We start from the raw sequence: 17769 nt of genomic DNA, 5'->3' as shown, positions 1-17769 counted from the left end.
CCTTTTTTTTTGTTCAGTAAAATAAAAAAGAAAATAAAAAATTGCACATATTTTGGCAAAAGCTGCACAATAAATGACATACTCCGTAACATTGAACGGAGGTACTATAACACTTTGGGAAATTCCCATTGGTACACCCGTGGTTTTGACTTTTCCCAGTGATACACTCCAAAATTTTTGCCTTCCCATCGGTACACCCATGGTTTAGTCTTTTTCCCAACCGTGACTAACACAGTTAAAAAGTATTTCATTAAGTTAAAGTAAATAAGGAAAAGACTATAATACCCCTTTTGAATATCTAATGTCTCGATTTGCGTGTCGAAAATTGTTCAGTTAAAGTTTTGGAAGTCATGTTAGTCCTTAAGGATCCAAACCTCGAAATTAGCAAAAATATAAAATAACGCAAACGTCTCATGTGCATGTCTAAAAATATCTCGATTTGCATGCCGTTACTTTTTTGTGATAGTAGTTGTCCGGTTAAGGTTTTAGGGGTCATTTTGATCCTTTAAGGATCTAAATCAAACTCGAAATTGTCAAAAAATTAACGAAAATGTCTCGTTTTGCGTGTCATGACAAAACAAAAAAGAAATATCATGACGTGCAAAATGAGATATTTTCGTTAATTTTTTGACAATTTCGAGTTCGATTTAGATCCATAAAGGATCAAAATGACCCCTAAAACTTTAACCAAACAATTATCACAAAAAAGTAATGGCACGCAAATCGAGATATTTTTTGAACGCATATGAGACATTTGCGTTATTTTTTTGCTAATTTCGAGGTTAATTTGGATCCTTAACGACTAACATGACTCCCAAAACTTTAACCGAATAATTTTCGACAGGGGCAAATCAAGACATTAGATGTTTAAAGGGGGTATTATAGTTTTTTCCTTAATTTTTTTAAGTTAATGAAATACTTTTTAACGGTGTTAGTTACGGTTGGAAAAAAAACCAAACCATGGGTGTACCGATGAAAAGGCAAAAAATTTGAAGTGTCAATGGAAAAGTCAATACCAATGTGAATTTCCCTAACACTTTTAAACACGCATCCAAAAAGGAGACTAGGACTCTAAACGACTAAACCCCAGCACTTTGGCACTTTGCTCGGGTTTAACATTACTCTAATATTCTCCCTCTCAGCCTCTCTCTTACGCCCTCTGCCCCCGTTGCACAACGCTTTCCCAGTTCCCGCTCAATCTTCAGTCAGTCATTTCGTCGAACACCTAAACAACAACATCAAAGGACCTGATTACTCATGAAAGCCACCAAATCCCAAGCCTTAGCGTTAGCTCAAAAATGCAAGGTTCTTCTCTCCCTTTCCTGTTGATTGATACAAATTATGTCATTTTAATTTTTTGGCAATATCCATTTTTGGTTATTTACTTGTTTCAAATTTATCATACTTCAAATTCGCCTCATTTTGCAGAATATTTTGGCGTCAAATTGGCATGGCAATCTTAATACCATTAAAGCTGATTCTAAAGGAAGGTATTGCTATTTTCTTCAAACCAATTTCTTATTTTTTTTTTTAATTTTATTTTAATAATGATATGTGTTAATACCCATTTAATTTTTTTTAGCAAGCAGGAAATATATACTTCAAAAGTGAAGTATTTACTGAGGAAGGGGAAGCCTTATATTTGGGTTCCTGAAAAGGACTTGCATAATGTGGTATGGTGACCTATAATTTCAGTTTCTTTCCTCCTTTTGTAATTGCTTGTTTGTATGTGTTTATTCATTTAATTTTCCCGCACATTAGGCGATTTCTACAATTGCGTCACAAAATTTGATTTTGCTATGTGTGAAAGTACAATGGTTTGTAATTTGTTTATGTTAGGATTGTGGGATTGAAATGGCTGTGAGTAAAAATCAAATTTGTATTTAATAAGAATTTTGATACATTTTTGGTTTGATTTCCTTATCTTATATTAAAATCTAAGATTTGGAAAACGCGTATTTTGACTGTGTGAAGTTTTCAAGTAAGATTTGAGTCCATGTATTACTCTGTAACATTAATGGAAAGATTGAATTCTTTCCTTGAGTAATTTGGCAGCTATAACTTGTGGTTTGTTCTTGGGTGCAGAATACTCTCATTGACGAACGTGCTTCCTTTGCGGTGCCCAGGCCTTACCCTGGGCCACTTGCAAATTTACTTAGATCAATGAAAAAGGTCAGTTTTAAAAATGTAATCTTAAACAAAGTAGCTAATATTTGTTAGACACTTGACAATCATCCTTTTTTTTTTTTTAAATTTTTTTTTTTCGTTTTTCTTTGGTGTTACAGCTTCCTGTTCGAATTGCTTTAACTGGTGAAGTTGTTCCTTTAGGAGATGAGAAGGTAAATCAGCCTTTCTATGAGAGATAACTTTTGAATGGTATGGAAAAGACTTGATTTTTTTCTGCACTCAAATTACTCGTGTGATTTTGCTATTTGTGACTGCTGTTGCTACACACTAGCCACTACTGTAAATTTCTCCTAAGCCGCAGGCTCTCCTGAGTCTGTTACCCAGTCCGAAAACAGTATTAGTTTCAGTGTGACCGTTTTTCTGTAGATTTCTCCTTAAGGTTATTGAGTACACTGTAAATTATATGTTACAGCTTCTTGATCATTAGTTCATTGGATACATTACTTCAGCTGGACGTAGGTTGTAACTAATGAATATGCAAATAAATTCGATCTTAATTCATTACACAGAAAGCTTCATGTTTTTTCCTTGTGCTATCTTCAGCAAATGCAGCAAATCTAATCATCACAGCTTTGTATCAAGAAATAACATTATAGTCAAAAATAGTTATTCAGCTGCATTCGTTACTGTATTATTCCTTGCATTTCATTTTCCTTTCCCTTTTTGATAAGATTCTGAAATTTAGGATTATGAACAATTTCTAAAGAGAGAAATTAGAGTTTGTTTTTATTGATTTCAGAATATAATCTGATTGATTACAAAATATTACAGCAATTTTGCTATTTATACAAGAGTTCTAACAGAATTCTTTTACAAGAAAAATGTCTTCAGGAAAATATCTTCTAACAACCTCATAACAAACTCATAACAAACTTGTAACAGAAAATAGAAAGTTCTAGAACATTCCAGACGTTTCCAGCTCAGGATAACAGCCACTCAGCTTCTATCCTGTGCCAGCTTATGAGGGTATGCTGTAGTGTCATTTTGAGCTAAATCAAAAGTGTTGTGCTCTGTAGGAATAGAATCTGGAACCTTGTCAACATGATCAGCAATACCCCCCCTCAAGCTGTGTGTGGATGACTCAGACAAACCTAGTTTGGATAACAACTTAGACAGTTGAGGAGCAGGAAGGATTTTTGTTAATATGTCAATAAGACCCTCCAACACTTTTTCTCTATTTAAGTGGCAGTCAATCTCAATATGCTTAATTCTTTCATGCATAATTGGATTTTATCCCAAGTGTATTGCTCACTCAGTTTAGCTTGACTGGTTTGAGACCTATAACACCAAGATCTTGCAGCAGTCTAACAAGCCATTCAATCTCTGCTGCTGCCGCCATGGCACGAGATTCAGCCTCAGCTGATGACTTTGATATAGTAGATTGCCTTTTAGATTTCCAGGAAATAAGACTCTTGCCAAGCATCATTAAGTATCTAGTAACGGACCTTCTACTGTCAATGTGGGCTGTGTCAGTTGTTTAGCAGCCTCTAGAAGTAAGCCTTGACCAAGTGTACCAGCTATATACCTTAAAAGGTGTTGTAAAGCTTTGACATGCTGTAACCTTGGACTGTGCATAAGCTGAGTGAGAGTTTGAATAGCAAAAAGTTTAATTTTCCTACCAAGCATCTATAATGCTCTGGAACACCATACAATTCACCTTGAACTTCTGATTGGCAGAGGTGTATTAGCAATCTTTGAAACATCCAAAGCACAACCTTCGAGTAATTCCTTTGTGAACTTCCTTTGACTGAGAATGCTATGCTGCTTCAAAATAAGTAGCTGAATCGGTCACACTTGAAACCTGAGCAATGAAAGAGGGAACATGAAACTCATCATAGGCAACAAAATTACACCAATGAGAAGTTTCAGAATCAACTGCACACACATAATCAATCATCCAAGTTGGTTTCTTTGTAGGTCTAGTAGGGGTTTGTATTTGGGTGTATTTGGAATGTTAGGGTCAGGTTGAGGTTCTGTTTGTGGTTCTGGGTTAAGTTGTAGTGTTTAGTTCAGGTGGCAGGCATATCAGGGTCAAAGTCAAAAGTGAAAGTTGTATGTTTTGTATGTTTTGTTTGCGGAATGAAATGGGAAATGCCTTTCATGGAAAGTAACATCCCTAGAAACAAAGACTATAATAGTTTCTAAGTTCAAAAGCTTATAAGCTTTTTGCCACTTGCATATCCAAGCATTACACAAGGTATTGCCCCCTTCTCTGCAGCATAACACAAGCATCCAAAGACCTTAAAATGATCAATGCTAGCTGCAACTCCATGAATCTTTTCATAGGGTGTGACATAACCAATACAGGACAATGGCATCCTGTTTATCAAGTGTGTGGCAGTAAGCAAACACTCTCCCCAATATCTTGCAGGAACTTTGGAGTGAAAGAACAAAGCTCTTGCTGTTTCTAAAAGATGTCTATGCTTCCACTCTACAACTCCATTTTGATGTGGAGTATCTACACAACTTCTCTCATGAAAAATCCCAAACTTCTCATATACTGACAGTATTCTTCCCTCACATAATTCATTTTCATTATCAGTTCTCAAACATTTAACATACAAACCAAATTGAGTATGAATAAAAGTAATCAAAAACTCCAAAATATCAACACAATCAGACTTATTTTACATTAGAAATGTCCAAGTATGCCTTCACATATCATCTACAACAGTCAAGAAATAAGAACGACCATCAAGAGTTCTTATTTTGTAGAGACCCCAAGTATGTACATGTAAGAGATCAAAACACTTAACACTTTTAACACTATCCTTTGAAAAAGGCTTCCTAGCTTGTCTAGCTTTTGGACAGATTTGACAAATACTGTCATTACAAGTTTTATTTGAGAACTTAGAATCTACATAACTCATTTTATTGAAAGGAAAATGACCTAATCTCAAGTGCAGCAACTTTGCTTCATCTCCTACAGACAAATTCACCGAAGAAACTCTACTCTCATTCTTCTTCAAGTCACCATCTGATATTGCACTGCATATAGACGTGATTCCGAATTACCAAGAACCAGAGAAGTGTTCCGGGTGTGATCCTGGATCAAACACTTATCATGTGTGAAAACAATATCACAAAACATATCTCTATTGATCCTATGTGTGGATATCAAATTAAAGTGCAATTTAGGTACATGTAGCACATTCTTAAGCACTGTACCATTATCAAATTTTACTATATGCTTGACTTCTACCTTCATTCCATCAGCCACAGTAATTGTACTTGGAATTTTATCAAACACATCATATGAATAAAATAGACTCAGATTTGAGCATATATGACTTGTTGCTCCACTGTCTATTATCCACTTTGAATTAAGACAAGTAATTAAGCAATTACCTCCATATTGGCCATTCCATTGAACTGCTTAGAGCTGTTTTGCTTATCTTGCTGAATTAGACTGATGAGCTTCTCATACTGTTCTTTAGTGAAGTAGTTGGTGCACTCCTCTTCTTCTTGACTCTCACCATAAGCAACAGCTTTGACTCTCTTCCCTTTGTTTTTGTTGTAATCTCCTTTCGCAAGATAACCATGTAACTTCCAGCACTTATTTATATTGTGATTGTTCAGCTTGCAATGATCACAAAATAGAGGTGCTCGAACAGCCGGTGGATAAGCTCTGTTGCAACTACCACTCCTTTCTCTGCAAAGGCCATACTGCTAGGTTGCATGTTAATAGCATCAGTAATATGTTTCTGCCTTTCATCTTGAATGAGCAGATTATATTAGGGTTTTCGTTCGAACTTTGGATTGGACTGAAGCCTAGTCCAATCCAATCCGAAATATATTTGGACTCTCATTTTATAGTCCAAATCCGAATCCTTAGTTTTCAAAATCCAATCCAAATTAAAATCTCATAGTTCGAATCCAGTCTGATCCAATCCGAATTAATAATAATTAAAAAAATTTCCTAAGAAATTCAAAAGAATCATAACTCCGATAAACAAAACAAACTTTAAATTGTAATGAGGGGATTTGGCGAATTTGGGCTATTGGGTTTGGGCTTTCTAATGTTATATGGGTTGAGGTTTATATTATTATTATTTTAATTTTATATACAACCTCCGTTTCATATTATGTGCAACATTTACTAAAAATAGATGCTACACTTTATTTGCAACAAATTTTTCTTTCCTTTTATTGGTTGTCATTTCTCTCTATCTCTCTCCTCATCACATGCTTTTTTATATTTCTCTCTCCATTTATTACACACATACAAATTTTGTCTAGGAGTCCGTGTCGATGTTTTTGTTGCACATAATATGTAACAGAGGTAGTATATATATTTGGACTAGATAAAGACTTTTTGGACTTAAAAAATTAGTCCAAATCCAATCCGAAAATCCGAATTTCAAAATTTTGAGTCCAAATCCAATCCAAATGAAAAAAAGTCCAATCCAAATAGTTTATTTGGACTGGATTGGATTGAATTTCAAACTGGAGTCCGAATAATGGACACCCCTAGATTATATGCAACAGACATGGAAGGCAATGGATTCATCATCAAGATGTTTGTTCGAACTCCAGCATGTTTAGGCTCAAGTTTCATAAGAAATTGAATCAATCTTTCATCAATTTCTGAGTCAAATTGCAAGTACACCTTGAACAACTGCAGAGAGGAATTGGATTTGCAGCACTAATCTGATTCCAAATTCCTTTGATTCTTGTGAAGAACTCAGCAATTGAAGAAGATCCTTGCTCTATTTGGTTCAAGGTTTGCTGTATTGAGTATATCTGTGGTCCAGGTCTTCAAGATCCTTCTAGATCTCATATGCAGTTGAGAAGAATACACTTAGCAAGAGTATTATCCAGAGACCTCAGTATGTATGAGATTATCATATTATTGCATCTGCTCCAAGCATTGAACAATGGTTCTGCTTCTCCTGGATTCTGTAAGCTTCCATCTATAAAAGCCATCTTGTTCTTCATCGAGAGAGCCAAAATCATACCTCTCTTCCAGTCCTGATAATTCTCTCCATTGAATTTCTCAGAAACAAGTGGAACAACTGAATTTTCACTTGGATGTATGTAATAAACTGATTCAGGATCTTGATTTGGATTCTGATTATTTGAATTAGAATCTTGTGCTGCCATTGTTATAAAGAAAATCTTCTTGATTTTTTTTTTGTTTCAGCGCAGAATTTGAACGAAAAATTGCTTCTGATTACAAAATTTGAAATCAGAAAAATGAAAATCTAATGAACTGATACTGTAATAAGTATCAGATTCGCTGTATCATCTGAAGAATTTGCGGAAAAAACAGCAGATCTTCTGCTCTGATATCATGATAAGATTCTGAAATTTAGGATTATGAACAATTTCTAAAGAGAGAAATTATGAACAATTTCTAAAGAGAGAAATTAGAGTTTGTTTTTATTGATTTCAGAATATAATCTGATTGATTACAAAATATTACAGCAATTTTGCTATTCATACAAGAGTTCTAACAGAATTCTTTTACAAGAAAAATGTCTACAGGAAAATATCTTCTAACAACCTCTTAACAAACTTGTAACAGAAAATAGAAAGTTCTAGAACATTCCAGATGTTTCCAGCTCAGCATAACAGCCACTCAGCTTCTGTCCTGTGCCAGCTTATGAGGATATGCTGTAGTGTCGTTTTGAGCTAAATCAAGTGCTGTGCTCTGTAGGAATGGAATCTGGAACCTTGTCAGCATGATCATCAATACTTTTTTTGGGAAGAGGGGGGGAGGTGTTGAAGAAAAAGGGGAAGAGGGGCCTTTGTCATTTGTATACTTATATGCCAAGGAATATTCCTGATATGTACGTAGCAGTATTTCAGAAATGTTTGTAGCACATCTTTTCTGAAATTTCTGCATTTTGGTGTGATATTATCAATAAAACCATGTCTCTGATTGCTGTTGGAATTGGTTAACTATCTGTTGTGTTGTTGAATCCTTAGATATAAGCAAATCACTGGCATAAAAGCCGCTGGTGGAGGTTTCTTCTGTCTTAAGGGTTATTGCCCACTTTTTTTAGGATATTGTTTATTACCATTTTCTCCAAGATTACTCTTGGAATTAAGGGAAAAGATTTTACGAGTCTTAAACTGGTGAACCAAAACTGCTAAGGTGTAGTTTGGCTCTCAAAAAGATTGGTCCTTTTTATTTCTCTTTGTTTGCATTTGCTAGAGGTATAATATAATGCTCATTCTTTCTGCCATAATTTGACCACCCAAATTATGATTTCCATCTTGAGGTAAGTTGTTTTGTATAGATATTTTAACCTATCCTTATTCTAGTACCACTTTTCACTTGTAGTTACTTTGTAAGGGTGGTGGGTTGTGGGATGGAGGAGGGAGAAATGACTGTAGTGGTGGTCGGTCGTGGGTTTTGGGAGGGGAGGAGATTAAGAGAGATAAGAGATTTTAATTAATTTTAAAATAAGTTTTGTAAAATTTTAATAGAAACAAAAATTTAAAAAAAATGATTTGTTGTTTCACTCATTTAGGTTTGTTAGAAGATAATGCTTTGTCCTAAAATTTTCTTATTAACAATCATTCCTACTTATGTTTGAAAAATAAATAAAACTTTAAACAATATTTAAGACATATTTTGTTTTTTCATTTGCCTGGGTCCATATCTGAATTTCGGAAACTTTTGAAATGTGTACTTGGGTCCTTGATATTTTAAATTTCCATGTTTACACTTGTTTCCATAACCAAGTCGGATAGTTATCTGAGTCCAAGCATCATAGTCTAGCGTATTATCATGAGTGAGCCTGTAATCTGTGGTTTAATTTCTTTATATGAAAAAATTTTAACACTATGATTTGGCACATTATATAAGAAAATAAGAAAGAGATGGATCATAAGGTGAGTTCGAGTCGGACACCGTCACGCGACAGTACGTCTCGGACGTGCCAAAAAAAACCGTGTTTGGTTATTTTTATATAATCGGACATTTTGACACAAACTGTGTCCTACTATGACAAAGCCCGTTTTTCTTTTTGACATTCCACCTCATCTTTTTAGCTACTACCTCCGGATCGTATTACACGCAACTTTGGAATTTTTTATATCTCACAAATAATACCCCAAAGTTGCATATAATATGTCCGGAGGTAGTATATATTTGTTTTTTAATTTTATTTTTTATTATTATTTTATTTTTTTGAAATTAAAGTGAAATAAGAGTTACACATGTAGGTGCCTTCATAGCTGATTGTTAAGTGTTAAATAAAAGAGTATTAAGATTTTGTTAAGTGTTTTTTTTTTTTTTTTTTTTTTTTTATTTTTTTATTTTTTATTTTATGCAAATTAAGATTTTGTTAAGTGTCAGTGTTGATTTCGATATTCTTACTTAGTTAATGTGAGAGTGTGTGATCTAATGAGAAATTTTAGGGACAATATAAGACAAGATAGGGAGGAAAAAGATAAATCGTGTAATTAATGTTAATTTAGTTTGTTAAATATTTAAGATACTAATTGTTTGAAATGATTTATTGAATGAATTGTCGAATTCTTTTTTTTTGTAAAAATATATTATATTGGATTGTAACATGTTGACCTGTGTCCTGTAATTTGAAATTAATGTTTTTCCATATCCGTTTTGTTTTTGTACACGATGTTGTGCATCCTAGGCACTATTACATATACCCCTGATTACCTGCCCTTACTACCTATGTTGCTCGTACCATGTCCGACACGGATATGTGTCCAAATATCCAACTTGGCTAGTTTGTGAAAAATTTAAATGATTTTAAACTAAAATGACATATCTAAGTGTCTTAGCCATGTCCGAATGTTGATGGTCTGACATGGGTAATTTAAATAAAATGAAGAAACTCATTAGATATGGTATTTCAAAGACCAGGAAGATAAGTCTTACAGGAATGATTACCATCATTTTAGAGATTCTAGGAAGAAAGCTCAAGGAAACCATTTAAGAAACTTTCATTGGTTTGAGAGTGATAAAAATAGTTTTCTCATATTGAAGCTCTTGTCTTTATAACTTAAACCAAAAGCTTAACGACCTCTTTATATGGATTTTGGGAATTTGATCTGTTATTCCAGATCACAATCTCACAAGATTAAACTGTGAGTTGGATTTTTTTCTTTTTTGAAAACACCTCCAAGCCCAATTGATTGGAAGCTGAGGAAGGATTTAACCTACAAGCCTAACGTGGAACCAGCTAATCCATGAAGTATCGAGACACAATAACTGGTACCTCGATGCCCCCTTAATGGAGTTGAAGACTCTTTCTATCATTATTTAGGAGCTTTTATGCAGTGTGTGAACTTGATAAGGAGCACTTAAGAGCAAATGGTGCTAATCATCCTGTGTTTGCAGACCTTGCTATGCCATTTCTTAAAAAGCCCTTAGCAGCCTCTTCTCAATCAATGTAAGAAATAAATTGGAGAAATTGTGGTGTTTTGTAGGAAGAAGACCTACTACGTTAAACAGCTAAGGTTCTAGAGACTGTTAAAGAAAATTTCATGGAGATTTTGAGGTACAGAGCAGTCTAGTAGGCAGAGACTGGGTTTTTATATTGTGTGTTTGTGTGTGTGTGTGCGCGCGGAAATTCAATTATTGAAGTTATTTATTTTTAAAGATGAGGCTACATGTTGAAGAAGTTTTATTCAAGCAATGATAGTTGTCAACTAGGTCAACTGGGAGAGTTAAACTACACAACATATTGTTCCTAGCTTTCATAAGGCAGAATGGGTGCATACTGTTTGGATGGAAATACATATGACCAAATGAGCATTCTTTTTGGTTGGATATGCACAAACATAAACCCCAAGAGATCAATGTGGTAAAATATACTTTTTTTTATGCTTCTTGGAACTGACAATCTTCAAGATGATGAATGGATCAATATTTTTTCTTGGATTATGTTGATAAAGTTTTGTTATCCTTCGAGTTCTGTTCTCCACTTCTCCTTATAAAATTTCTAAGATGTTATATTTTTTTGTCCCCTGAAGGCTTTATTTATTCTATCCTTTTTTGTTTTGTTCACAGGTTAGGTCTGCTACCGAAAGTGTCCGGAAAATGGTAATGTCCGAACAAAAGGAAATAATTGAGTCAAGTTATGCAGTTTCTGGTATATTGAGTTCCTCAACTTTTGGCAACACATCTCGAAGTGAAAACCTTGTAGAGCTTCTGGACAATGATGAAAATTATGCAGTGTACAAGTTCAATGTCAGGTAGAAAATCTATTTAGTGTTGTTGTTGTTGTTGTTTTTTTTTTTTTTTTTTTTTTTTTTTTTTTTTGTCAAATTCTACAACAACAGAGCCTTAGTCCCAAAATGATCAATTGTTGGTAGTGTGCACCAAAAGTTTCCATTTCTTCAATTTTGGTTCTCATAGTTTTATTTGGAATTGTCCTGACTCTGTTGTACTTAGTTGCCACACCATTATTAATGCAACACAAAACTTTGTTGTAAATAACTAATTTTGGCATGTATATATTACTAAGGTCCTTGATGCTGCACTCTGCAGCCAAGAACCTTATTTTCTACAACTGGATCCAAACTTGGGATTAGGGCTAGCAAACGGATCAGGTCGGTTGGGTTCGTGTTCGGGTCAGTTAAAATTCGGGTCAAGACCCCCTAACCTGGACCTGATCCATTTAACTTTTCGGGTCAAAAAATTCAACCCTAACCTGATTTTTTCGGGTTCGGGTCAACCCGAATCTGACCTGATTTTTTTGGTCATTGATTTTTCGATTATGAATTATCTCAAAATTTCAGATCTAACATTTCCCATTTCAGTTTTTAATATTAGCATCTTAATTTTATAGAGAAATCATTGATTAAATAATCAAATTAATACAATCAACAAATTAAAAGTGTAGATATATAAGCTACAATAAGTTAATAACCAAATTAAATTACAATACATAAGATCTAAAATAAAATTGATCTCCAAGATCAATGATTTGCAGAAATATCCTTTAGTTATTGTTCACTTGATGACCTCGTGCTTGCTGATGCGAGATTGGTCAAGTAATATTGAAGCAACGAAGAAGTGAGGCTGGTGAAGCAAATTAAAGAGAGAGCGACGATGCAACGGTGGTGGAGAAACGCCGAACAAAATTAATGAGTGGGGTGAATAACCACCATGAATGAGAGTAATGAGAGAGAAAGGGTTGAAGAGAGAGAAAAAGTAGAAGTAAGAGTGAAAGAGGCAGAGACAAGAAATCTAGAATAAGCAATAATTTATACTTAGGGTTAGGAAAATTTGGGCTGGCTGGTGTAGTTGGACGGCTGGGAGACTCATATAGGATTTTAGGGTGTTACTTCTATTAGGTGGGTTGTGTCGTGTTTTACTTTCTTTATTTTTTTATTTTTTGGATTATCATATTTTTTTCGGGTTATGTGGGTCAATTTCGGGTTGAGATTTTGAACCTTAACCTAACCCATTTAAATTTCAGGTCGGGTTCGTGTCAACCCATTTAAGTTTTCGGGTCGAAAACCTCAACCCTAACCCGCTATTTTCAGGTCGGGTTCGGGTCGTGTTTTCGGGTCGGGTCATCTTTTGCCAGCCCTACTTGGGATATTCTGGCTCTCTGTCACCTCTTCTACTCAAGTTGGTGGTTGACTAGGGACTACCACTTTAAAAGAAAATTGTTGAGACCTATTATATAAAATTAATTTATTTTTTGTGATGCCAACTAGCTTAGTTGGTTAAAAGTCTTTGGGGATGGTATTCACGACCTAATCTCGTTTACGTCATTGCCCTTGCGGCTCTCTCTTAATCAAAAAAAAAAAAAAAAAAAAACACAGAAAATCATTTTAGGAGACTCGCCGCGTGTGACACAATGAATTTTCTATGATGTGGAGTCATATGTAAAATGAAGTCTTGGAGGAGAGTGGCAAATTCTACAACTCCCCTTCACCCCTAAAAATAGAAATACGGACTTCCTTCATTTTTTTTGGTACACATTTTGACTTATGCACTTTTCACGCACTCCCCTTTGACTTTTTTTTTTTTTTTTGGTTGTGTGATTAATAAATGACGAAAAATATAGTAATGCGGGTTTTTGCTAAGTTCGTCCTGATATATGATTTCGAAAATCTTCTTTTTATATTGCTTACCGGATTTGTGTTTTGGCAAACGTGATTAAAGACATGTCACCCTAAAAACCCTAAAATGAAGTATGCATTTTATGATAGAGATGTTTCTTCAAGTACAAATTGGTTAGATTATTAAGACTTAATGCTGTTGTTTTATTTATTTATTTTTTACTTTTTTTTTGGAAGTAAAATTACTTCATTAACTGGGGAGTTATGTGACTTCTACTATAGCAATCAAACTAGCATATAAAAAACAATTTGGATCATACTCCGTATAATATTCTAATTTGGCAAAACTTAAATTGTTGTTGATGATATTTGATATATGTCGTCTTGTACATTGATGTTTGATACAACCTTTCATGAGAGGGTCTTTCAATCAATTGTAGTTTTAAATTAAACAAAATTCGACGTAATTGATTGTAAAAGTAGAACTAAAATCTGCAGTGACGCTGTACAAATCTTCGTTAACAAACCTTCTTATTTTAGTTAAGGGAATCTGTAATACGTCAGAAAATATATTCATATGCTTATTATATTGACCAATTTCACTCAACTTGGTTGACTTTAGAAGAATATACCATCAATATTCTGGGGGTCTTTATGGTTCTTGTGTTGCTTCATACTTGTGTGTGTGTGTGCGTGTGTGTGTGTGTTGTGTGTGCGCATATTTCCCTTTCTCATTGATTGTTGGGGCATGATAATTCGTTGAAAGATTAATGTACGTGTTGGTTCATACTTGTATATGTGCATACTCCAGCTCTTGCATGTTCATTGATGGCAATGGTGGCAATCATGAAGTGGATCCAGATGATTTTGGAACAGCAAAGCCTGACAAGTTATGTAAGATTCTTATTGGATAGCATGTCAATTGTTCATGTTTGTCTTATTACTTAGTATTTGTTGTGATGAAATGTTTCACTTGCTAATCAACAGAATGTTTTCTCTGTAGCTCCTTTTGCTGCAAAGCTAATTGATGGCATCAATCAGAGTGAGATAAGGCGTAGAGCACTTGTTGTTTTTTGTTTTGCCTTCTTAAACGAGAATGCAAAGGTGAGCTATCGATTTCTTGTTATGATGATTGGATATTGCATGATATGTTCATTAAGATGACAGTTTGGCAACAAAAAGGGGAAAAGGTGACTAATTATTATTTTGTTAACATAACCATGTACTTTCCTCTAAGACTTCCAAGAGCTGTATGATGTTACCAAAGAAGTAATCCTTTTTTAGGCCCGCCTAGTTATAGATCTTGATGCAGTGAAATTTAGATTTTATTTGTGTGGATCAGATTCTCCCCACTTCATTGGATATTGACCTTAAAAACTACCATTCTGTAGAAGTTAGTTCAGATGAGAACATGTGTGAACTGCATTTTTCTAGCCCAATATAGGCCTATGAAGTATGCTAAACCATCAGCTTGAAGCGCCAAACTAGGCATGCCTTGCAGCCACCCTTGTATGAGTGAGTTGTAGCTCCTTCCTCCTTCAACACCCAAGCAAAACTTGTAGATGATTTGTAACTTTCCCAAGAATCACCTAGTAGGTGAACCCAAAGTATAATGGCCAACATTTGCTTAAAAAAAACGGAATAATACTCATTATCCTCTGGGGGGTTAAAGTACACAAAGTAGCAGTTTATCGTATCTTGTAAATCTGATGTAGATCCATTCCAAATGGGATAAGGGCAGCCACAATCACCTAAATTTTCTTAGCTCCCTTGAAATATTCATTCTTGGGGGTCCAGATGCGGATTAGTTCCCTGTTACATAGTTTCTAGGGATAAAATTTCCAATACATAAAATCATCCATACTATCTGTAGGCAGTCCATTTTCCCTCGCATATGAGAGCTCACATCATCTCTTAGTTCGGGCCGCATCCGATCTTGGTGGGTTTGGATTACGTTGGATCCACAATACTGCGCATCTTCCATCTTAAAGATCCCACCATGTCAGATGTTTGATTTGATCTCCAGAATCTAGCTATTGACCTATTTGTCATTACTTTATTTTTCTTCAGAATCCTTCTCATCCTTTAAGAAACAGCCAGATGTGCCACATTCATCTTTTTACTTGTCATGAGCAAGAATGGAGCCAAAGGATTATACTTCTTGTGTTCTTGATAAATTGCAACAATACTATTTTGAGAAGCTTCACAAATATTGCAACAATTCTATTTTAGGAAGTGTTCACTTCACATTATAAGTTACATTGCCTTTGTTTCATAATGTTTGTAACATATCCTCTTTTTGTCCATTTCATAATGATCTTAACATATCTATTTTATTGTGTTTATTCCTTTTTTGGAATATCCCTTTTTACTACCTTACCCCAATACCCCGTAGTACCTACACCTTTCCCTCATTCTCTCTAACATTATTCACCTTTTACCCACCCAGCTTTATACACTCTTTTACTTTATCCATCTCTTTCTTATGCAGACCTTCCTTTTCTACACTCTCTTCTTGTCATTAGTTCTTTTTGCAAACCAATAATGTTAAGAACATTATGAAATGGAGGTAGTACAAAATTTACCCTTACCCAACCCACTTATTTACCTTAATATCTCTCCTTTCTATTTCTAATCACATGGGGTCTTTTGGTCCGAAACTCTAGTTTACTTCTTCTTGAAATTTGTTTTAGCCCATCCAATTGCTTTTGCCGTACTTCCTCCGTTTTTGTAGGTGCATCACTTTTGAATTGACATAATCCTAGGCAATTTTTTGAGGATAGAGAGAGAAAAAGAAAAGTCAAAGAGGGTCATGTGATATGAGATAGAGAAAATTTATTAGCTAAAAAGGAAAGTGATGCATCTAAATTGAAACTACCATTTGTAGGAAGTGATACATCTAAAAAAGTGGAGGAAATAATTAATTAAGAAAGAAGTATGTCAAAGTTGCAGATTGTGGTGCATTCTCCATATCTATTTCCTCTAGAGCACTGTTGACTTGTTTGAGAATCACCTAAAAGAGGCAAAAAAGAAGTGAATCAATTTTTGACACTTTTTTGCAGCAGCATCAAGCAATTCATACATGCTGCCATTGGAAAACCAGGTTAACAAACTGCTCGCTCTCTTATTAACCATAGCTGGAAAATGACAACTTTCTTTCCCATTAAATCAGTTGGCACTCCCATATGAATTCCCAAGTTGGCTCCTTGTGGCATTCTGAAGATAGAGAGGAGGGTATCTCTAACCTGAAGATTAATGTTGAGGCTGTTTTCATCATAAGAACTATTAAGGATCAACTGCTAACTTAAGACTGCAGATTCTTGACAAGATATGGGAAATAGCCATACAAGATCCTCTGCAGCTCTTAAAATCAGCATGGCACCTTTCGCAAATACAAATGTGAAATTTTTGGGCTATAGTGGGAGATTCGAATATCATAAACCAAATGTTTAAGCTAACATAAGAATCTGAAGCCCTTTTTTTTTAATTGCTAGTAGAAGATGCAGAATTTTTTGATTTATATGAATCTGCTATGAATTAAGTAGTACTGTAAGAATTCTAAGGAATTAAACAGAGGAAATAAGAAAAGGAAGAAGGATAGTATGTATTAATGTTCAGCAAAACACAGTCAATACACCTTTCATTTGAGAGGAAAGGTGCTCTCCCAATATTAAGCAAAACTTAACAACAATTTAGCATAAATCTTACAACAGATTATTCCCCCCCTTAAATAGACTTAGCCAGCTAAGCACTTGCTTAAAGATTCCTCTCAATCCATAACAAACTTTCCTAACAGAATTATTTAATTAAAGACTCTTCTGCCCTTGCATTGCTAACTGATTCCACTCCCCTTGCCCTGCTTCTTCCTTGCGTATGTAACCAATATTGGAGTCCTGAGCTGATCTCTAGCAATACTCCCCCCAACAAGCTTCACCTTGTCCTCAAGGTGGAACTCCGGAAACCTAGCATCAATATCATCAAAGGGTTCCCAAGTCGCTTCTGTTTAGGGTAATTTTACCCCGCCACGTGGTCCAATCAGAGGATGACACGTGTCAGCCTCAGGATGGCCCAAAGTGGACCAATCCCTGCTTGACACGTGTCACTCCAGAAATTAGGGGGAAAATGGCAGCCTTCAGGCCCAAATCCCGAGAAAGCCGCCAATGCGGCGCAGCCCACCAATGATTAGGGATCAGTGACCTAATCAGGGGCGCAAATCCCGAGGACCCTATAAATAGGGGAATTTCCCTCTTTTGGAGGGCACGTTTTACCATTTATACACACTGTCCCTGCGATAGAGACATCTAAGCTTGGAATCCGAGCAGATACCCACCTAAATTTCCGCACCTTTTTCTCTCCCTTCAAGTTACTAACTTGTTCGTCAACTCACACCAACCAACCGGGGTCTTCGTTTGTTTTGCAGGTACAACTCACACCGGATTAGTCTTCGTGCTGTAACTCTCCCGAGGGACAAAAACACCCAAAACATTTGGCGCCGTCTGTGGGGAGAGTACCTCGAAGATGGTTCAAGAGTCTGTACCACCCCCTAACCGTCTGGGCGATGACCCAGAAGTCTTTACAGACCAT

At 35.3% G+C, this 17769-nt stretch overlaps 1 protein-coding gene across 1 annotated transcript in view; it reads left to right on the top strand.

Moving 5' to 3' along the window:
- Positions 1 to 1071: 1071 nt before the first annotated feature.
- LOC110706269 overlaps positions 1072 to 17769 on the top strand; it is a 29186-nt gene continuing 12488 nt past the window's right edge. The window contains exons 1-8 of the mRNA XM_021884167.1: positions 1072 to 1305; positions 1429 to 1490; positions 1583 to 1673; positions 2086 to 2172; positions 2286 to 2339; positions 11180 to 11364; positions 13997 to 14079; positions 14189 to 14289. Of these exons, the coding sequence (XP_021739859.1) occupies positions 1258 to 1305; positions 1429 to 1490; positions 1583 to 1673; positions 2086 to 2172; positions 2286 to 2339; positions 11180 to 11364; positions 13997 to 14079; positions 14189 to 14289 (711 nt within the window). The 5' untranslated portion in view covers positions 1072 to 1257. The remainder of the gene's footprint in view (positions 1306 to 1428; positions 1491 to 1582; positions 1674 to 2085; positions 2173 to 2285; positions 2340 to 11179; positions 11365 to 13996; positions 14080 to 14188; positions 14290 to 17769) is intronic.

Source organism: Chenopodium quinoa, unplaced genomic scaffold, assembly GCF_001683475.1.
Source record: "Chenopodium quinoa cultivar QQ74 unplaced genomic scaffold, ASM168347v1, whole genome shotgun sequence".
NCBI classification, from domain to species: domain Eukaryota; kingdom Viridiplantae; phylum Streptophyta; class Magnoliopsida; order Caryophyllales; family Amaranthaceae; genus Chenopodium; species Chenopodium quinoa.
Note: the sequence above shows the minus strand (reverse complement) of the source record. Positions and strands in the feature narration are given on the sequence as shown.